Genomic DNA, 21535 nt, shown 5'->3' with positions numbered 1-21535 from the left:
GGCATTTCAAGGTGCTGGAGGTGGTGGAGCGGGTCTGGGTAGTGATAGTATCTGTACTCTTCCAACATTTATAAGTCTGGAAACAAAGAAAAGGCGTGAAAAACAACTCACTCTTGCCTCTCCATCCGATCCAACCAATTTTTCCGCCACTTATCATTCACCCAAGGTCCATCGTCATTATTCACTCATGCCACGGAACGTGTCCAGTCCTCCTCGGCCTTTTCATGCAACACTGCGTGCCACCTCACCGTTCAGCTCACCCGGGCTACCGCCGTTCATTGACATCAAGATCTTGGGCAGGTCCTCGTGGTAGCTCTTCGTCGTGGATCCCGTGGTGAGCAGAAGTTGATCTAACACAACCGTGTAATGGGTGGACGGTCGACGTAGGGTGTATGGACAGACCAGGTCATCTTCCTGCTTGGTTCTAGTGAGTGAGGGAGGTCTGTGAGGGTTACCATTTGAGGGTGCCGGCGATGGTGCAAGGTCAAAGAGGAACCCTTTATGACGACAATGGGCTCAGTTACGAATACCTATCTCTCTCAGCTCTCTGCGACACCGCGTTCGGATTCACAGACCCACTTCTATTAGTATTACTAGGCGACGCGGTCAAGAACTCTTCATTTCCTTTGCTAGGACCCTCGACCAGTCTACCTTGGAAAGTGACGTTGACGACGACGTGGACTGGATTGTCGGCAGATATGTATCTCATGCTCGGGCTATCGATCCTGGTGTCTTGAACCCTCTGTTGCCTCCTCCGTACTCTGCCTTTGTCAACGATCTGGAACGAAACAGTACTCGGAAACACGATGGCCATAGCTCTATTGAAACGCTGGTATTGAAACGCAGACGTTTATCATCCTTCAGCGACCTCCAAGGCCCACTCAAGTACTCCAGATCGGCCGAGTCTCAGGCTACGTATAACGCCTCTACGAAATTCGACATCACTCACAACAACAGGGAACCTCTCACGTATCTTATCGCCTCTTCTCCTGCTAGAAAACCTGGACCTAAAGACCATCCGAAACCTTTGACCAAACCCGACTTGGATAAGCTCATCAAGGATCTATACCTGGAATTCGATTATTCGAACGACTGAAGAACATCAAGGACGCTTCACATCAAGCTATCACGGATTTCCTTTCAGACCACGGTATTTCCTCACTACTCCGCATATATCTCACTTTATTTGATTGGTTAAAGGACACATTAAGATTAACGGCCGCATCCTCGACATTCTGCGTACCACCGACGTGGAGCGTATATCCCTCGTAAACTCCCTTTTTGATGAGAATGGGCTCAATTTATGCGGCAAGGACCTGTTTCCGAGTATGTTCTTGCCCTTTACTCCCTCTGCCTTCCATGTTGCGTCGTTGATCCCTCTTCATTCACACAACATCCAGCACCCCCAACACTTTCCTCTCCCTAACCGAACTTTCATTCAGTGGAACACGCGTACGCGACTTCGACATCATCCACATCCACCGCCTCCCCAAGCTTTCCGTTCTCTTTCTGAACAATACAGGGATAGGAAACGAGGCGTAAGTCTTGTCTTCTTTTCCCTCCTCCCTCTCACCCCCTCTTCACTTACCCACCATCACTCGACACGCAGTGTATACCTCCTCATCCCACTCAAACACACCCTAACCCAACTAACGCTCGCCACCAACCCCGACATCGACAGTACATCCGTACCCGCCATTCCTTCTCCTCTCCAAACTGTGTTACCTCTCCATCGCAGATACGAGCATCGACATGAACGGGTTGAGGACGTTGGCGAAGAGGGTCGATGAGGAGGAGTGGATTGTGGATATTGAGGTTCCGTGGGGGTGTGAGGATTATATTGATAGTATGTATGAGTTTCTCTTTCACAACGTTCTGATACTGATTGGATTGTTTGAAAGATATACCGAAAGCGTACCTCCTGTACCCTTCGTCCCCGTTGATAACGGACCCAGAGGCGTGCAGCGCCTTATCGTGCGCTGCACTTCGGCGTAATTTGTCTGCTCATGCGGAGAGAAACCCGGCTATTGTGGTGGGTGGGACGAAGGATGAGATGGTGTTGAGGTTGGAGGGGTTGTTGAGGACGAGGAAGCTGGATTTGTTGGTTAGGAGGATGATTGGGATTGAGGATTGATTGTTGTTGGTGCGAGTGAGGAAGTTGGTTTTGTGCGTTGTGCGTTGAGTGGTGGTTTGCGGGTTGTGTTTTGTCTTCTGTGTTTTCTGCTTTTGTCTTTCGTTCGTTCGTTCCAGTGTTGTTCGTTTGCATACATGTTGTATCCATGTTTTCAATGAAGATCTTCAAAGCGAGAAGGAGCCCAATACATATATCTACAGGATGGTAGTAGTACCCAATATCGGCTCTTCCCCATCCTCGTCAACCGTCCCTCTTAGGCCCAACAGGTGTCGGTCTCTTCGGCAGACAGCTTATATCCCCACTCCCATTTCCATTGGTACTAATCGCAGTGTTCGGAGTAGGCGGAAAGCTCGCGTCAGTCCTTCATGTTCGTCCGTACTAGGAGTCCTTCCCATGCCCATCGCAGTCGCACCACCTGACGTTGACCTAGGTCCCAAGCTCGCAGACGCACGTATACTCCCCGGAGCCGAAGGCAACCCAAGGCCAATCCTCCATGACCAGCTGCCACTGACGGGTTGAGCGAAACCATCATAAGACAATGGCACCCCACGCCGTGGAGAAGAAAGTTTGGTTAGATGATGAATAGCACAGGAAGGAACTTGAGGCGGGTGACAGAACACAGTTGGGTCAAACTCTCTTCATGGAATATATCGCCGGTGGTTTGGCTACAGGGGTCGTCGCCATTGCTGGTGGTGTGCGTGCCTTCAAGAAACACGAGGAGCACAAAGAAGGGGTGCAGTGTTTGATGTTCGTTGCATCCATCCTATTCGCTTCGCTCGTTGGCTTGTCGCGAAATGCTTTAGAAAAGGGCGGAGAACTGGGCTTATAGCTGGTTGGAGGCAGCCAAAGCGTAGACTGCCTACTTCTATCCAGGACGGGGGCGGTCCCGCAAATTGGGTCTTGAACCAGGTCCGGCCGGCGCTATTCAAGAAAAGTCACGGACTTTGTATATTTGTAGGGCGTTGAGGAATATTCATCTTCGCACTGGAGTCGTCTTGTCCATCGTAACCGTACATGATATGGGGGTGGAAGAACGAGGTGCGAATACGACGAGCCCGCAAAAGAGGACGGGACGCCCTGAGGAGCAGGGGTAGGGAGGGAACCCACCCGTAAGCGGCGTATTGGCATAACTAGCATACGGCGACGTGCTTGAGCCTTCCAAAACCGAGCCACTCCCCTGAGGAACCATCTTCCCCTCTTGGGCAGTTCGCCCCCACCCCATTTCGATCTGAGTCCCACTCTGGCGACGATCCCTGGTGTTTGGTCTGTGCCGCTCACTGCTTTTACTGCGCGTGTGGCTATTCGGAATGGGTACCCCATGCAGACGAAAACTCCCCCTATGACGCCGATGCAGCGGATGAGGACTTGGAGGAAGGTTGTGGTTCATTGGTGTTGTGTTATTGCAAGCGGGTCTGAATTGAATTTGAAGAAGATGCCTGGGGTGCCTTGGTTATGCTGCATTATGCGGGTGTAAAAGGGCGATGTAGGTTGCCAGGACGACGTGTAAGAAGTATCGATATGCTACGAAACCTGTTTTGGAGGGATGTTAGGTGGGGTATTGGAAAGAGAACTGGTACTTACGTTCGTCTGTGGATTCGAAAGAGTCGTCCAATGGTTGGGTGATGTCGGGGAAATGGGGCCTGAATGAGAAGGCTGTGATGACGTGCAAGAGGTTCATCTTTAAGGGCGACGTAAGCTTGGATGTCGGGGAAGGGGGGAGGGAGGACGTACGGTTATGGTCTACATGTTCATAGCTGGCATAACCATGGCCAAGAGAGTGATGTGAAGATTGGCTTTCATTCGCCATAAGTCAGGGAAAGTCCCAAGGAATGGGATTAAAAGCGTACCTGTAGCCCGTTTCACCGCAAGAGAACCCCAGACTCTACATTCGTTGCCGTGTGGTGATAGTTATACGTTGGCTTGAAGTTGGACTTGTTTTTTCGGAACAAATTGGCGCAGAAGCCGCGGGATTTCCAGGATTGTGAAATGACTTGACGGGCAGACAAAGTTTCCCGAGTGTTCCCTTAACATTGGTCAGTTGAAACGGTTGGAGGCTGTAGGAAAAGAACTCACTTGTGCGCCATCACTTGTCCAATGTCAAGCACAGCCTAAATGCAATGTCAACTCCCGATATAAATGTCGCTAGCTAGATTGCCCACCACCACTCAGGTGTAGCTCATCTGACAGAAGCTTGGGGAAAGCATCGAACTCGGCCAATGGCGCTGGCACTGCCGAATCCAGCTTGTTGACAAGCGAAGAGTCGTCGTACATCGTCGGTGTGGTCAGCGAGCGCCGCCAATACGATAAGTAGAAAAGACAGTGTTCAAAGTGGCACTTGAGACAGCGACGAATATGTAGGGCTACATATGTATAAACATATGCTCTCAAAACGGTGGGATATGCTGAAATCTCTTTTGTCCTGGTATATACCCGATACGTTAGTAGAGGGTTCTTATACCCTCGGGTTCACTCAAAGAAAATATTTTCAAAGTTGTACTTGTTTGTTGTTCTCGTGACCCATCTCGGCCCTTCCCGTCGTCGTTTGCTTATTTTTAGCACTTTTGAGGATCTTTTGCAGTTGTTTATCCGTCGGCTCTGCCCGCCTCTCCTCTTTCCGTCTTCTCGTGTTTATTTTGGCTCAGGTGCCATGTCTGGAACAAAATAACGCCTAATCGGGCGTTATTTAACACCCGTTTGGGAACAATCAAAAATTAACACCCAATTGGGATTGCCATCAAAATTAACACCCGAATAGGCAGGCAGCCTCTAACACACACAATCTTCCACAAAACCATAACTTGTGCTGCAGGCTGAGAAAAAAAATACCTGTATTCTATGTTTACCTCTACTTATGTGGTCAGTAAAATTTGATAGGCAAAATGTCTGAAATCACAGTAATGTAGTTCTGGAACCTGGGAAAATTTAACACCCGATTGGGATTAACACCCAAATAGGCAGCTGCTCAAGCAGTTCACCTCCCTACAGGCTTTTCTTGTCATGTTATGTGCCGCAGGCCAGAAAAATATTTGAATAGCTCACTTTACTTGTGATAAATTGTAGGATACTCCAATTTGAATCCAGAATGCATTTTTGAACCATTGGGAAGAAAATTTGTGTTGTTCTGAGCATATAAAGTCAGTTCTACTCAATGCAATTGCTCATCAAAGTATGAGCCAATGCTAATAAAATATTTCAGGGTATGTGGAAGCACTTTACATACACTTCTCCTTCCTAATGGCATGTTGCCATCCAGCAGGCAACAAAAAAAGAATCAACAGGTAAAAAAAATTGTTGCACTGCTATCAAATGCTGATACATGAGCTACTGGTATGTTATTAATATTTCCTGACATTGCCTTGAGCTTCATGTGCAAAAGAGTTGTACTTATATCAAGATCTGGACTGTGTTACAATAAATCTATCCAAAATTGAAAATAAATCTGTCAAAATTGAACAACTTTTGCTCTTGATCTACAATTTTACATATGTAGTCAGGGTAAAGTACCCTACTTCTTAGATGCATATTTTTGAAAAAAATTGAAAAACCATTGACTGTTCCAGACATGGCTCCAGAGCCTTTATTTTTGGCAGCTTTGAGGATGTTTTGTATCTGTTTGTTCTATTGACTGCTCCTTCAGAGGCTTAAGCTTAAGCACGACTGGGGGATTCTCTTGTTTAAATTTGGTTTAAATACAGTTGTTTTTGTAACCACAAGTCGACCTGCGAGGATAATAACTGCGTCCAAGACTTGTGGTAAAAGGGGCCCGGTGACTAGCGACAAACAACAAAAAATGTTGTACCACCCAAATATGTAGCTTTACGAATGATGGATGGTTAAGAAAATTGGGTATCGGGTTTTGCGCCTGAAGGCACGCTATGTGGTTATTTACTCTCAATTTCTAAGATATGCATAAAACAAACTTACAATTAAAAAAATGGATCAGATCCAAAAAATGAACAAATAAATATGATCTGAGCTCATATTTAGAATACGCTAAAATCTTGGCCCAGGAAGTTCAGCAAATTCTAAATATGAATTTAGATCATATTCATTCAATCATTTTTTTGATCTGGTCCCTTTTTTTATTGTAAATTTGTTTTATGCAGATGTTGGATATACCATTCCATCACCAAACTTAGAAAATGAGAGCAAATATGTTGAGGGAACACTGCTTTTGGTCTATTCTCTAGTTTTTAGTGCCTATGTTCACACATATGTGGCCCTTCATATCTGTTGCTGCCTGAAGTGTGGGCGGCCAAGCAGATAGAGAAACTTGAATTTCCCAGGCCGCCTTCTTCAACAAGTCTGCCAATAACAGAGGGAGAAGAAACGGTGGCACAGCTAAGTAGTAAATTGGTTGGGATTCACAACTTCTGGGGAGGAATGTGTGGTCATTGGGACTACAAACAAGGACAGAGACAAAGAGGAACTGCCAGGAATTTCCATCAAGTACAACACCATCATCTTCCACAGTACCGTCGTCCGGATCAGGCTGAGATTGAAAGGCATTTGCATGGAGGCGCCAGGCACTTGTTTCTTTCCTTCGATCACTTAGCACTATGTAGAATGTTATCAAACCTGTTTGACAAGGGAAGTTCAGGTATGAAATCCATTGTGACCACTTCAAACAGTTGGGAGGGAATGGGTATGGATTGTAGTAAACCAACCAGCACGTGTCTCCTCGGTTTCATCTTCTGGCACACATTGTAAGTATTGACAAAACTCTTGATTTCCCTGGACATACGAGGCCAATAATATGTTGCACTAATTCTGTTGTAGGTTTTATAATAGCTGCTATGGGTCGATTCCGAGATAGTATTGTGACTCTCAGACATTACTTCATTCCTTAGTCCCTTTGGGACACACATCCTGGTATCGCCCATGCTATCCTCAAAATATAAAAGGCTGTTGTCGGAATACTGATATTGTGGGAAAGGTATGTTGTTATTTTCATCTTCCCTTATAGCCTTAAGTACTGAATTAAAATGAGGATTGCCCTCATAGGCTGCTTTCCATCTCAATATTTTGGCTTGGTCCATTCCTACTAGAGTTAAATGACTTTGTGATGTCAATTGAGAGATTTCCACTTCTTTGTTGCTTCCTCAGAATCCTCTATTTGTAATCTAACTGGTACATGCATCGTTTCTTCCTCTGTCTTCAATTCTGAAGTCATGAAATTGGATGCTACCATTAATAAACTTTCTTCAAATTTCGGTCCTAACTCCTCAAACATGTTTTTGAGTGGGTCTTCTGTTGGTTTCAAACTCAATGATACTGAGTCAACATTTACTGGTCCTTCCTGTACTGGTTGTTGTCTCCATAGTCAAGAAACTGGATCAATGTTTGAATGGACCCAGCCTGCCCAGTGTACTGTTTTTCATATTAGGGAAGGCAGAAAATACAAATCCCCATGTAAGTAGCCTTTGATTAACATTCTGAAAAGTTTTACTCCAGGTTAGTGCCGCATGATCGCTAATGGTGAGGACCTTTTCACCCTCAAGGTACAGTTGAAACTTAATGAGTCCCTCCCTTAACTCTAATGCTTCCCTTTCAGTTGGAGAATAATTTCTCTCAGCAGATTGCAAAACCCTTGACCAATAAGCTACTACACATTCCACATGAACAATGGTGCTATTGAAATTGGTATCCCACTGTCCATTTGTTGGTAGGGATTGTCACTAGTGTTCACCAAGGGTATGCCAACCTGCACGGGTTTTCAAGGTGGGTAGAGGTGGGTAGAGGTGGGTAGAGGTGTGGGTCAGCATTTATGTACCCCTGGCACAACCCGTACCCTTGCTGAGGGTTTTGGAGGGTTTCAGCACAACAGCACGGCTGCTGCATGTGCCAGAACAGAAATGTAATTACGTGCCAAGTCCCTATGTACAGTTTCAAATATTTTTCAAACCTTAAATCCATCCTGAATACACTCTCGCATACCCTGGAAAAAGTTTAACCTACAACTCAGTATGTCGGAGTTCCCAGAACCTCCTGCAAAAAAATCTTCCTCAGGCAGAATCATCAGTGCCACAAAACGAAAGCTTACTGCTCTGATTTCCACATTTGTCAAGGCTGTTCACCCTAAAAAGAAGGTCAAGGTAACCAAGTCATTGGGTGGAGGTCTTTATCATGCCCCACTGATTCCTGCCAGATTCTGGTCATTCCTGCAGAATCCAGAGGAATCAAATTTGGCAGAGACACCAGCCAAAATGACATTCCGGGGGACAAATATTCCTCAGGAATGACATCATTCCTGATTAGTAGCCGGAATGGTCCCTGGAATGGACAAAAAGGAATGCAACAGGAATGCAATGTCCGGAATTCACATTACTAATCAATAAAATTAATAAACATTAATATGCCCACATGCCCAAATCGAATCTCGGTGTTTGCCAAGACTTGATTTGGCATCATCAAACAATCCACAACATTTGTCTTCTAACCACCACCACCATCATTGTCGACAACAACCGGGCACACCATGTCACCACCCTTGCCAACGGCCACCACCAGCCACCATCATTGCCGTTGCCGTCACTGCCCACCACGATCACTGGCCGCCCACAATGACAACAGCAGACACCAGCCACAACGAAAACAACATGGCAATGCCACGTCACCAGCAACCAACGGCTGAACAACCCCCCGCCGTGTCAACAGCTCGTGGTAACAACAACAAGGCCATGCGACGACAACGTGACAACGAGGACATGACGATGGGGACACACGATGAGGACACGACAACGGAGACACGCAACAATGACATGACAATGGGGACACGCAATGAGGACATACAACAAGGACACGACAACAAAGACATGCGACAAGGACATGACAGCGACACGCGACGGCAACACAACAAGGACAACAACACAACGAGGACAACAATGCGACAGACGACAAAGACACATCAAGTGCCCACCACCACGAACACGATGAGAGGCCCAGCACCACTCCCTCCCCCCCCATTAGTCCCCACCACTCTCTCCCCCTCCTATCAGTCCCCATCAGTCCCCACCACTCCCTCCCCTCCAGTCCCCACCACTCCCTCCCCTCCAGTCCACTACTCCCCCCCCTCCACTCCCCCTCATTCCCTCCCCCCTCCATCATTCCCTCCCTGCTCCATCATTCCCTCCCCCCTCCATCACACCCCCTCCTGTCCATCTCTCTCCACCACTCTCTTTCCACCACTCTCTCTCCACCACTCTCTCCCCTCTCTCCACCACCATCTCTCCCTACCACTCCCTCTCCCTTCCCTTTAACACTCAATGTAGTAGAATAGATTTATGTAGTTCTATCAATTACACTGTGATTCTCCCTACTCAAGTCTAAATATCATTAGAAGTTATGAGCATAAGGTCTGAGTTGATTAAGTTACATGACATCTAGCTAAGCTTGGAATTTTCCATAATATACTCTAGGCTCCAAAATATGTGTTTTAGGCCATTCCTGTGGATTCCTGTGCCATTCCTGTGGATTCCTGTGCCATTCCTGCGGATTCCAGTGGAATGGCTCCATTCCTGCAGGAATCAGTGGGGCATGACAAAGTACTGTCTAGAACATTCCTCTGTTTGCTACAAAGTTCCTGTAGGTGTAAGTACTCAAATAGGAACTTGTTTGGTTTCACTTGCAATGACAGGATCAGTTTGGTTTCACTTGTGATCCAAACAAGGTGTCTGATACAGGTTACAATTCATATTGAGTGCGCTTGCAAGTGCGCTATACTAGACAATGACGGAAAACAACTATTCAATCAATAGTAGCCAGAATACAACTAACTGGAAGCTAGTAATGTAGTACAAAGAGAAAAAAGGAAAGATATTGATTGTGATGAGAATGGAGAAGGAGAGGACAAGAGTGAGGACAAGTACCCTAACAACCAGTAACACATGTACTACTACAGACTTGTACTGCATTAAGTACTACAATTAAGAGACATCAATATTGCTCAGCCGAATGAATCAAAGAAAAGAAGAATGAGTTAAGTCCAGCATAGTTGCAAAGCATATCCAACATTGGTTATGAGTATGATGGAATATGTTGAGTAGTTGTGTTGTTATATCAATGTATACTGTATTCAATTAGCAATGTGTCAGAGTAGAAAGATGTGGAAAAATACCCTGAGTATGAAATCACATGAGGAGTCATCAGGAGTGAGCTGCATTATCTCTCTTCTTATGAATCCCAAGCAACAGTTTGGGTTTAAATTTTGAAATACTCTTCCCAATATTGGAAAAGAATTGACCTAGGAATATATCCATAAAAATGTCAAAAACATGTAGCAGGCTAACTGAATACCTTTCTTTTCAGAATCAATCATTTTATCATGCACATTGGTAATAGGTGGAAGATTTTCTGGGGCCCCTACTGCATCAGAGTGATCTTCTCCCAGAACTCTGTTTCTAGCATGTGGAACTCCAGTGTCCACATTCTCTTCTTTCATACCTTGGGTTACAGAAACTCCATGGCTTGTACCAAAAACTTTGTTCTCTGCATTATCCACCTTCATGGATTGAGTCATGGCTTTCTGTATTACAACTAAAAATCTCATGACCCTTATTGTATCTGGATGTTCTTCTCCAAGGATTTTGCTGCTAGCATTGAGAGCTTGGATCTGCAGCTTCTCTGCTTCTGTATATTTTCCCAGATTACTGTACGTGGATGCAAGATTTTCCATGGCTAAGATTGTGTGTGGGTGTTCTTCTCCAAGAATCTTCTTTCTGGCATCCAGAACTTGGATGTCCAGCTTCTCTGCTTCTGTATGTTTTCCCAGGGCTCTTGTGCAAGATTTCCCATGGCTAAGATTGTGTGTGGGTGTTCTTCTCCAAGAATTTTCTTTCTGGCATGAAAGATTTGGATCTGCAGCTTCTCTGTTTCTGTGTATTTACCCAGATCACTGTATGTGGATGCAAGATTTGACATGGCTGATATTGTGTGTGGGTGTTCTTCTCCAAAATTTTGTTTCTGGCATTTAGAACTTGGATCTCCAGTTTCTCTGCTTCTTTATACTTTCTCAGATTACTATATGTGGATGCAAGGTTTGACTGGGCTGATATTGTATCTGGATGTTCTCCTCCAAGAATTTTAATTCTGGCATCCAGAACTTGAATCTCCAGCTTTTCTGCTTCTGTATACTTTCCCAGGTTTCTGTATGTAGATGCAAGGTCTGCCATGGCTATATTGTGTGTGGATGTTCTTCTCCAAATTTTTGTTTCTGGCATTTAGAACTTTGATCTTCAGCTTTTCTGCTTCTGTATACTTTCCCAGGTCTACTATATGTAGATGCAAGGTTTGCTATGGCTATATTGTATGTGGGTGTTCTTCTCCAAATGTTTTGCTGCAGGCATTTAAAACTTGGATCTTCAGCTCCTCTGCTTCTGTGTATTTGCCCAGGTTACTATATGTGGATGCAAGGTTTGCCTGGGCTGATATTGTATGTGGATGTTCTTCTCCAAGAATTTTGGCTGCTGGCATGCAGAACTTGGATTTGCAGCTTTTCTGCTTCTGTATATTTCCCCAGGTTTCTATATGTGGATGCAAGGTTTCCCATGGCTGATATTGTGTGTGGGTGTTCTTCTCCAAATTTTGCTGCTGGCTTGTAGAACTTGATCTTCAGCTTCTCTGCTTCTGTATATTTTCCCAGGTCTCTGTATGTGGATGCAAGATTTGCCGTGGCTATTATTGTGTGTGGATGTTCTCCTCCAAGAATTTTGCTGCAGGCATGCAAAACTTGGATTTGCAGCTCCTCTGCTTCTGTGTATTTGCCCAAATTACTATATGTGGATGCAAGGTTTCCCATTGCTGAGATTGTGTGTGGGTGTTCTTCTCCAAGAATTTTGTTGCTGGCATGTAAAACTTGAATCTCCAGCTTCTCTGCTTCTACATATTTTCCCAGGTCTCTGTATGTGGATGCAAGATTTCCAGGGCAAAGATTGTGTCTGGGTGTTCTTCTCCATGAATTTTGTTGCTGGCATGTAAAACTTGGATCTGCAGCCTCTCTGCTTCTGTGTATTTCCCCAAATTCCTATATGTGGATGCAAGATTTGCTGTATCTAAGATTGTGTCTGGGTGCTCTTCTCCAACAATTTTGTTTCTTGCAAGCAAAACTTGCCTTTCCAGCTTCTCTGCTTCTGTGTATTTTCCCAGATTATTGTATGTGGATGCAAGGTTTGCCTTGGCTGATAATGTAGCTATATGCTCTTCTCCAAGAATTTTGTTTCTGACATTCAGAACTTGGATTTCCAACTTCTCTGCATCACTCAAATATCCTTGCTCTCTTAGTAGCCAGCCAAACTTTTCATAAGCATCATCAAAGTAATTGTTGCTGTACTGTATATTTTTCCTGACATGTGTTACTAAAATCCTCCAAAAGCCACATGACTGACTTTCATTATTTTCCAGAGAAGCAGATAATGTAGCAAATGCCATTGAAGAACATTTTTGCTTTTCTTTCACACTCATCCTATCTCTACCCCATGCATTAATCAGTGGATGCATACTATGCACACTGCCAGATGTACCTTTCTTGATCAAGCAAAAAGATAGTAAGACTCGAACTCCCTCTTTGAAGATAAAGTTATCCCAGGTACCATCCTTTTTGAGTGATAGCAGTTTGTGATCTAGGACAGAATGTGCAAGTAGCAAGTCAGGGTGAGACATTGTTTCATTTTCTTGAGTAGCAGCATAGGAAAAAATTTCTTCCCTGATACTCTCATGATGAAAAAATGGAAACAATGCCAGTAGAAATAATGCACTGTCAGCTGCTCTGGCCTTGTGGAAATCATGAGATCCAGCCCTCTTTTGGATTTCCTCATATGATAACTCCCAAGTTCCATAGACACTTCTGTTATATTTAGATGCTCCTGTGAACTCTGAATGTGATAACAATGTCTCTCGGTGCTGGACATATTTATCAAGGTAATCTCCAATGTTTGAAGCTCCAGAAGCAATGAAAGCACCAGCCTGATCAACAGCAAGAGGTAAATAACATAGCTCTATCACAATCTTAGAAGCTTCTGCTTTTAAATCCATGCTGGAAGTACTCAAACAGCTAGCTTTCAGAAGTAATACAATAGCTTCCCTTTCTTCCATCTCTGTCACCTCAAGAGAATTCTCTGGTGAAGTCAAACATTGCATGCTAGCATTGCGACTAGTAATCAGAATGTTTCCCCTTTGCCCAGGTGGAAAATATCCCTCTAGCTCAGCAGGAGATAGAACATCAGCATTGTCAAAGACCATAATATAGTTCTCTTTCAAAGAGCCAATCCAGTAGAGAGCAGACTTAGGTGACCCATTCAACATGCCAGAATTAGCTTCAGGAAGGAGACAAATGCCCTTGAGCCCCTGTAGAATGGTGCCAGCAGAAGATGCATCAATCCAGAAAACAGGAGAAAAACTGGGGGTAGTAGGCTTTTCAACAACAAAGGTCAAGCATTTGTGTTGATGTGCTCACTGGTCAGACATTTCCTCAATGAACTTCAAGCAAATTTGAGTCTTTCCAATACCTCCCATTCCATGCAGTAAAAAGTACTTTCTTTTCTGAACCCCATGGGTGGAATCAGCGGAAAAATGTTCCTTGAGTTTTGCGATAATCTCTGTTCGACCTGTGAACCGAGTGCTCGGGTTTGGCACAAGGGGGATTACCGCATCGGATATCGCTAAGTTGTTATAGATGTTTATCTGCGAGAAATCCAGGCCATCAGCTTGCTCTACGAACAAGAACCCGACAGTTTCATGCACGGTGCTGGCTGCGTAGATTGTGCCGCTCACTACAACGTCCCGAGCGCCCAGAAAAATCTTCGTTTCACTCATACTGAGGTGGAGAAGACACTGCTAGATGGAAGGAATCTGAAGTGGGCAAAGGAAAGAAACGAGTTCCTGATGCCCAGAGACCCCCAATACTTCCAGGTGTGCACAGCGGTTGGCAAACAGCTTTCGATCAGACATGATGCCAACGATGTTTGTTAGGAATTCCAGGGTTCGCGGTTCCGACTCTTTCAGGCTCTGACTCGCATAATCAAATGGCAACCTCACGGACCTCTACAAACAAGCAGAAGGGTGACCTGGTCTACGGTTCAAGAGAAAAGCCCCTCAAATGACTTCTTCCCCTTTGACCAAAACAAAGAAACACAAAACAATTTGTTTTCGAAGGTACCTTCAATTCCTAGCGCTACGACGGGATCTACAACGAAGAAATACCGCGAGGAGCTGCCCAAGATCCTGATGAACGGTGGTGGCGTGGGGGAAAGGGAGGAAACGATGATGTGGTATGCCGTATCTCATGAAAAGGCCAAGGAGGAGGACTGGACGTGGACCACCCCCAGCACCTGTGGAATCGCCAAAGAAACGCAAGCAGTTTGTTCGTCCACAGCCAGCCGTTCCTGTTCTCACCTTGGAAGTCCATCTGAAAGCCTTCATGGACAAATTGCCGCTGTGACAGTCAGTTGTCAGCTTTGGCTTGTCAAGCAAGTTGCGTGATACAACAGACGAACACGACTGGATTCAGATATTCCGCGAAGACATGACTGGGCCTCAGTACGTGTCGTGTCCCCTCAAAAATTATACCAAACTGATTCTGGGCCTCAAATCAGGTACAAGGCGGTACTACCAGACCAATGTGCCACCCCCCAGCCACCGAACGATCCGTCTACTCTGAGACCGCTGACCATCCTGCACCCTATCTACTCCCAGACAGCATTTGCTGGCACTTTCCGCAACCTCAGGCCGCAGTAACGCCCCGAAGCCACAGCGGCTACGCTTGCTCGCTCTCGTTCCCTGTCCACATAGGTCCACATATCTCGAGAAGGACAGGCGGGGAGTGTGGAAGTTAATAAGAAATGCGTGTTGAAAAGCGAGGTTAGCATGTCACGGGTGTTTAAGCCCAAGCCGAAGATGCAGCGGACAGAGAACAAGGAGTTGGCAGTTGGGCCAGGGAAGGAGGGGGCGGGTGGGAAGACGAACTCGAGGGACGTGGGTGTGACTTCGGTGGAGGAACCGCCGGTTAAACTGCGTGCGAAGTCTTCTTCGCAGTCTCAAGTGCAATCCCAGCTGAATTCACAATGGGCAGTCAACTAGTGTTTGGAAGTCCGGTCTCGTGACTGGAAAAAGACTGTAACCAGACCGGACCAAGACCGCAAAAGACCGGACCTGCGGTTACGGTCTTTTATTTTTGAAATGTAAAGACCGCAAAAAAACCGGTTAACGTGAACCGGTCTTGACCAGTTTGGACCAGTCTTTTGTAGCCCCTTAAATACCCTTTAAAACGCACCCAAGAATGTACGATTTGGTAAAAAAACGAGAGAGATATGAATTAAAATGTAAATTACTTTTGGGAATAATAGATGTACCAGACTTATTTTATAGAAGCACCAATTCCTAACGGAATTTAACGTTCTTGGGCTCGTTTTGAAGCTATTAGAGATGTTAATAAATTTACCAATTCATAATTTTAAAATATTGGCCTAAAGACCGGTCATAAACCGGTTAAAACCGATGCAGACCGAAACTGGTCTATAGACCGCAAAAAACTGCGGTCTGCGGTCTTTTTGCGGTCCGGTCTGGTCTTTTGACTTCTGGGGAAAAGGCAGACCGGTTACGGTTACGGTTAATGCCCCTGGGCATCAAAAAACCGGACCGAACCGGACTTTCAAACACTACAGTCAACGACAAGTGACTGGATGGTCTGCTTCGTTGTCATCTAGGGCTGGGGGCCTGTTTTCTCATCTCGAGGTTAGAGACTACAGTCCTCTCCTAAGATGGACCGCAGTTATAAAAACCATCCTGTCGAACACCTCAGCTACATTTCAGCTGCGGTAAAGTCCAAGGGGGTGGCGGAATGTGGAAAAGAGACCAACACTCGTTATTTTTTTTTCAGAGTCCTGCTTGACACCCCCCTACCCCTACCTTCCTAATCAAGTATGTTTTTCCCATGCTTATGTTTTCAGAATTTTTTTTCTACATAAAACGCGAAAACATTTGACAAATCTCACGGCGCACGCACCTGGCAGCCTGTTTTGCAACCTCGCGCTTTGCACATCACCACGCAACCACAGTTCTCTCTTCCTTTTCCCCTGCCGTGAGACTCGAGGGGTATTTTGTTGTATGGTTTTCTGGTTAAAAAAGCTGAGGACTTCTCTTTCTTTTGTGGGGGTCGCATGTTGGCGGCCTTGTTCTCTCTGCATGTTTTCGAGTCTCGATGCACGTTCAAGTTACTCATCCCACCGGCACCAACATGCACATCTGTATTACACTCTGCACAATGAAGCTGTTGGCTGTAATTTGACTCTTATTTCAACCTCAATTAGCAATAGTACCCATGGTCTATGTTTTTGTTAAATTCATTACCGTGATTTCTTTGCCACATGTTGGGGGGTTCAAAATTGCTTCTCGCTGTCTACTATGGCCAAGTAAGTATCTACAGCAGCTAGGACATCTACTAGAACGATCCAACGTCACAACAGGCAGGTTACTGACCACTTCTGCCACCAAATTGATGGGTGTCACTTTTTTTTTCGGCCTTCGGCCGAGCACCCCCCCCCGCCAACCCTTGGTTCGGGATCCACGTCCCGCTACCCCCTTGGTAAAGTCCATCTCCACCCGCATCAAGGTCCCAAAAAGCATAGCCTAGTTACAGCTCCTCCGATGCTCCTCCCAGCCAACTTACATAGTGTTTGAAAGTCTGGTTAGGTCCGGTTATTGGGTGCCCAGGGGCTCTAACCGAGACCGAGACCGGTTAGCCTTTGTCCTGAAACCTAAAATAACCTAACCGGACCGCAACTAACCGGTTACGGTCGGTTATTTGCAGTTACTAACCGGTTAGGACCGAAAAATAAAGAATCGGTTATAACAAGGCAAATATGCTCATATGTATCTTGATAGATATTATTTCTGCATATTCTAGCTTTAAAACGAGCCCAAGCACGCTAAAATCGGTGAAGAATTGACATATTTATGCAATTATCCTTGAAAGTCTACACATTTGAGTGATATTTTAGAGATTTGACCGTAACTTAGTCAAATTTTAAGCGTTTTCGACGTTCTCAAGTGCGTTTTGAAGGTGTATAATAGGGCTGGTTATAACCGGTCATAACCGGTTATTTAACGGTTAGTTAACCGCAAAATAACCGGTTATTCCATTCTCGAAATCAACTAACCCTAACCGCGGTTAGGTTAGTGTTGCGGTTAGGTCCGGTTATTTTCCGGTTATTTTCCGGTTAACTAACCTAACTTTCAAACACTAAACTTACAGGACAATTGTTCAACCTGGACAATCTACATGTCCAGCTAGTGTTTAAAGGTTCAGTCCATAGGACCGCAAAAAACCGGTGGACCGAACTGAACCGGACCATGGTCCGGTCTTTTTTTCGGTTGCAGTTGCCCCAATTTGGGGTTGGTCCGGTTGCCGGTTGCCTCATTTCGAAAATCTTTTAAAACCGTTCAAAGACCGGTTTTAATCGGTTGCAACCGGTTAAACGGTCACGTGCGTTACATAGCCTTGTAACCACGTTTATTGCCTTTTATTGGGTTTTTGTTTCATCAAAAACGGTTAAGAATTGAGAAAGATATAACCAAATTCATATTTTACCCGAGTCTCTAGGAGATGTAATTCAGTTTCAGTCATAGCTATGTCAAATCTTCATTAAATCTCTTGAAAATTGGTATAATGATGGGTATTTATATGCTTTACTATTTTATATAACCCGTTTATTTTTCAGAGTAATAATGGTTGAGATACAAATGGTTTATATTGATATAATAAATTATACGCAAAAAAAACCGGTCTGGATCGGTCTGAACCGGTATCATGGACCGCAAAAGACCGGTCCTAGGTGGTTCGGTTCGGTTCCCTTAATATCTGGGTCGGTCTTGGACCGGTTGCGGTCCACGGTTGCGCGTTTTCGGGGCAAAAAACCGGACTGAACTGAACCTTTAAACACTATGTCCAGCAGCATTCTCAAATCCAAACCCCGGACGCTCTCGACACACACTTGAACAAACGCAGCCAAAACTTCTCAGTACGCTCCCTCTTGACGTCTCAACGCATTTCCCGTTGCTTCGACACCTACCGATGGACGCGTTCACAACATACAGCGCTTATTCTGCGGATGCTGAGGACAACACTATTTTTACCATACCCATTGACGAAGAGTCAGGCAGAAGAGGGAATAATGCCTACTGCCTAAATTCATGAGCTCCGGCGTACCCAACTGCACCTGGTCCAGTCAATCAACAAGTTGGGCTTTCAGTCCTTATGGTAGGTATTTTATCTTTCCTTTTCGGCGTCATCTGACGATTTTTCTAGGATTCTTCTTGTGCAATGTCATTCTCATTATTACCTCAGCTTCTTTTTGGACAGTCCTCTTTTTTTTCCGAGTCACTGGCGGCGTTCAATACTTACCATTTTGTTCTGTTACTTATACATTGCTTTTGATAAAGGTTTCCTTGTGCATACTTAGTATCTCTCTGTATTATAGTGCAATCCTTCTACCCGTCTATCTATCGCAGGGAAACATGGAAAAATACATTCTCATTTCGAGGCTAGAGTCTGCAGAACGTACTTGGCACTCAAAGAAGGACCCACTTGCCAGATGCAAGAAGAGGACCAGCATAGTTTCTAATTCGGCTTTAAAGGTTTTGAAGATTGCCTTGCTACCCCTGCTGAATGTCTTTGGTGCGGTAGCGCGAGCTGCGAGGATCTACTCTCGTGCTGGAGGGACGAGTATCTTCATAATTTTGGTGATTGGCGAGTCTTGCGCAACGTGCAAGTGATTTTTATGTCAAACAAGCAAAGAGCCCAGAAAGCGATGCCATTGACTCGTTTTAGCACAATTCACAGCAGACAACGGCATCGCTTGAGTCCAAAATATCGAGTTGACCGACGACGAATTAGGCCAAAACTATTGTTTTTGGAGAGAATTGCCCGTCTTCCAAGGTCTCCTCATCGCCCATTTTGGGCCTCCCTAGCCCAATATGAAGACGAAATAGACCGACCTGTCACCAGTCGTTGACTCCCTGTTGTGAATCCACCTGGTATTGCACTTGAAACCGCGAAGAAGACGTCGCGCGCGGCTTCACAGGCGTTAAGAATCGTCTTCCCACCCGCCTTCTCCTTTCCTTTCCCAACCGCTAACTCCTTCTTGCTCTCCGTCCGCTGCAACTTGGGCATGGGCTTGAACACGCGCGACATGCTAACCTCGCTAACACACGTTTCTTATCGACCCCACGCTCCCCAAACGTTCCTTCTGTTTTCTTCTTGCTCGAGAGAGATGGACAGGGAGTGAGAACGAGCAAATGTAGCCTCGTGTGGTTTCGCTGTGTTACTGCGGCCTGAGGCCGTGGAAAATACCGGGGAATGCTGTCTGGAAGTAGATGGGGCGCGTGATAGTATTTAGGGAGGCTCAGCCGTTTCAGCAGAGGTGGATCGTTTAGTGGCTGGGGACGATGTGGGGTCTGACAAGGGTTGCGCGAAGACTTTGCACCAGAGGGTGGCACACTACCGCCTTATTTTGAGGCCCAGCATCAGTTTAGATGAATTTGCGATGGGACACAAAACGTACTGAAACTCGTCTTTGCAGAATATCTGCATCCAGTCGCGTTCGTCCTTTATATCGCACAAATTGCCTGACAAGTCAATGCGGGCAACTAACTGCCAGATTGAAAATTTGTCCATGAAGACTTTCAGGCTGTCATTGAAGGTGATAATAGGGACAGCCGGCTGCGGAAGAACAGACAACTTGCGGATCCGGGTAGGGATAGTATCTGTACTCTTCCAACAGTTTTAATTCTGGAAACGAAGAACAGGCCTGAAAAACGACTCACTCTCGCCTCTCCATCCGATCCAACCAAAATTTCCGCCCCTTAACCTCTACTCAAGGTCCATCATCATTCACTGATGCCACGGAACGTGTCCAGTCCTCCTCCTCGGCCTTTTCATGCGACACTGCGTACCACATCACCGTTCCCTCTATTTCCCCCGGGCCACCGCCGTTCATTGACATTAAGATCTTGGGCAGCTCCTCGCGGTATCTCTTCGTCGTGGATCCTGTGGTGAACAGAAGTGGATCTAACAAAGCGTGTAATGGGTGGACGGTCGACGTAGAGGGTGTGGACACGTTACAGGGATGGACCGAGGACTATAAAGCGTGTCATGACCGCAGCACACGTAAAGTACCGTTGAGAGAACCTAGGAAATGAAGGTACGTTGGAAAAAGAGACTGCTCTGGTGTTTGTTCATTTTGGTCAGAGGCAAGATGCTTTTCTCTTGAACTGTAGACCAGGTCATCCTCCTGCTTGGTTCTAGTGGGTGAGGGAGGTTTGTGAGGGTTGCCATTTGAGGGTGCCGGCGATGGTGCAAGGTCAAAGAGGAACGGCCCACCGCGGCAACTTCGTCTTCTGTGTTTTCCGCTTTTATTGTTCCTTCATTCAAGTGCAGCACGTTTACATACATATTATATCAATGTTTTCGCCTACGAGACTTTTCAATGATAGCTAATTTTTAGATCTACAAATTGACAAGAAGCCTAATACATACATGTGCAGGATGGTATCCAATATGAGCCGCTCTTCCCCATCCACGTCGATCGTCCTTCTTCGTTCCGACAGGTGTCGGTCTTCTAGGTGGACTCTGGCTTACATCCCCACTCCCATTTTCACTCGTAGTAATCGCAGGATTCGAAGCAGGCGGAAAGTGCGAATAAGACGGCATATTCCCCCGTATTAGTACTCCTTCCCATCACACTCGCACCACCCGACGTTGACCTCGCAGAAGCGTGTATACTGTCCGGTGCCAAAGGGAACCGAAGGCCAATCCCTCCATGATCAGCTGCCACGGACGGGTTGGGCCAAAGAAGGTTAGAAGTAATGTGGGGACCACGTGGATATCCACTGGTTTTGCCAACACTGCGACGCTTATTACTTGTCTGCACCCCTCTAGTGGTGCTGGTTTGGTATCGGTTTCTCTACATTCCTACGAATAAACCCTAACTAACATGTGCCAAGCTACGCGTCGCTCCAAGCTTCTCCATGAACTCTTTCTTCTCTACTGTTCGTATCAACGGCGCTCGCTGACCTCGCCGACGATATACGACGACTCTTCGCTTCTCGACCAGCTCGATTCGGCGGTGCCAGCGCCATTGGCCAAGTTCAATGCTTTGCCGAGGCTTCCGCCAGATGGGCTACACCTGAGTGGTGGTGGGCAATCCAGCCAGCGACGTTCACTTCGGAAGTTAGGCTTGACACGATCTCCAGACCGAGTTTGATGTCGGACAAGTGACGGCGCTCAAGTAAGCTCTTTTCCTTGAGTCTCCAACCGTCTAAACTGACCAACGTTTAGGGAACACCCGGAAGCTTTGTCTGCTCGTCAAGCCACTTCACAGTCCCGGGAATCCCGCAGCTCGTGCGCCAATT

At 45.9% G+C, this 21535-nt stretch overlaps 3 protein-coding genes across 3 annotated transcripts; 2 read left to right on the top strand and 1 right to left on the bottom strand.

Annotated features, from left to right (window-relative positions):
• Positions 1 to 224: 224 nt before the first annotated feature.
• On the top strand, positions 225 to 1096 carry LACBIDRAFT_334531 (uncharacterized protein; the record flags this gene model as incomplete). Its single annotated transcript, XM_001889310.1, has 2 exons — positions 225 to 334; positions 598 to 1096. The coding sequence occupies 2 exons, from the start codon at positions 225 to 227 to the stop codon at positions 1094 to 1096; spliced, it is 609 nt and encodes a 202-aa protein (XP_001889345.1).
• A 207-nt stretch (positions 1097 to 1303) lies between these two features.
• On the top strand, positions 1304 to 2134 carry LACBIDRAFT_314912 (uncharacterized protein; the record flags this gene model as incomplete). The annotated part of the gene is made up of 5 exons (XM_001889309.1): positions 1304 to 1326; positions 1401 to 1538; positions 1610 to 1680; positions 1739 to 1846; positions 1902 to 2134. 5 exons carry the CDS (start codon positions 1304 to 1306, stop codon positions 2132 to 2134), a joined length of 573 nt encoding a protein of 190 aa, XP_001889344.1.
• Positions 2135 to 2286: 152 nt separating this feature from the next.
• Positions 2287 to 4405, bottom strand: LACBIDRAFT_295853 (uncharacterized protein; the record flags this gene model as incomplete). Its single annotated transcript, XM_001889280.1, has 8 exons — positions 2287 to 2529; positions 2585 to 2598; positions 2762 to 3089; positions 3609 to 3664; positions 3716 to 3814; positions 3866 to 3927; positions 4208 to 4220; positions 4294 to 4405. The coding sequence occupies 6 exons, from the start codon at positions 4403 to 4405 to the stop codon at positions 3060 to 3062; spliced, it is 372 nt and encodes a 123-aa protein (XP_001889315.1). The 3' UTR covers positions 2287 to 2529; positions 2585 to 2598; positions 2762 to 3059.
• Positions 4406 to 21535: the final 17130 nt, after the last annotated feature.

Source organism: Laccaria bicolor, genomic scaffold (genome assembly GCF_000143565.1).
Source record: "Laccaria bicolor S238N-H82 LACBIscaffold_65 genomic scaffold, whole genome shotgun sequence".
NCBI lineage: Eukaryota > Fungi > Basidiomycota > Agaricomycetes > Agaricales > Hydnangiaceae > Laccaria > Laccaria bicolor.
Note: the sequence above shows the minus strand (reverse complement) of the source record. Positions and strands in the feature narration are given on the sequence as shown.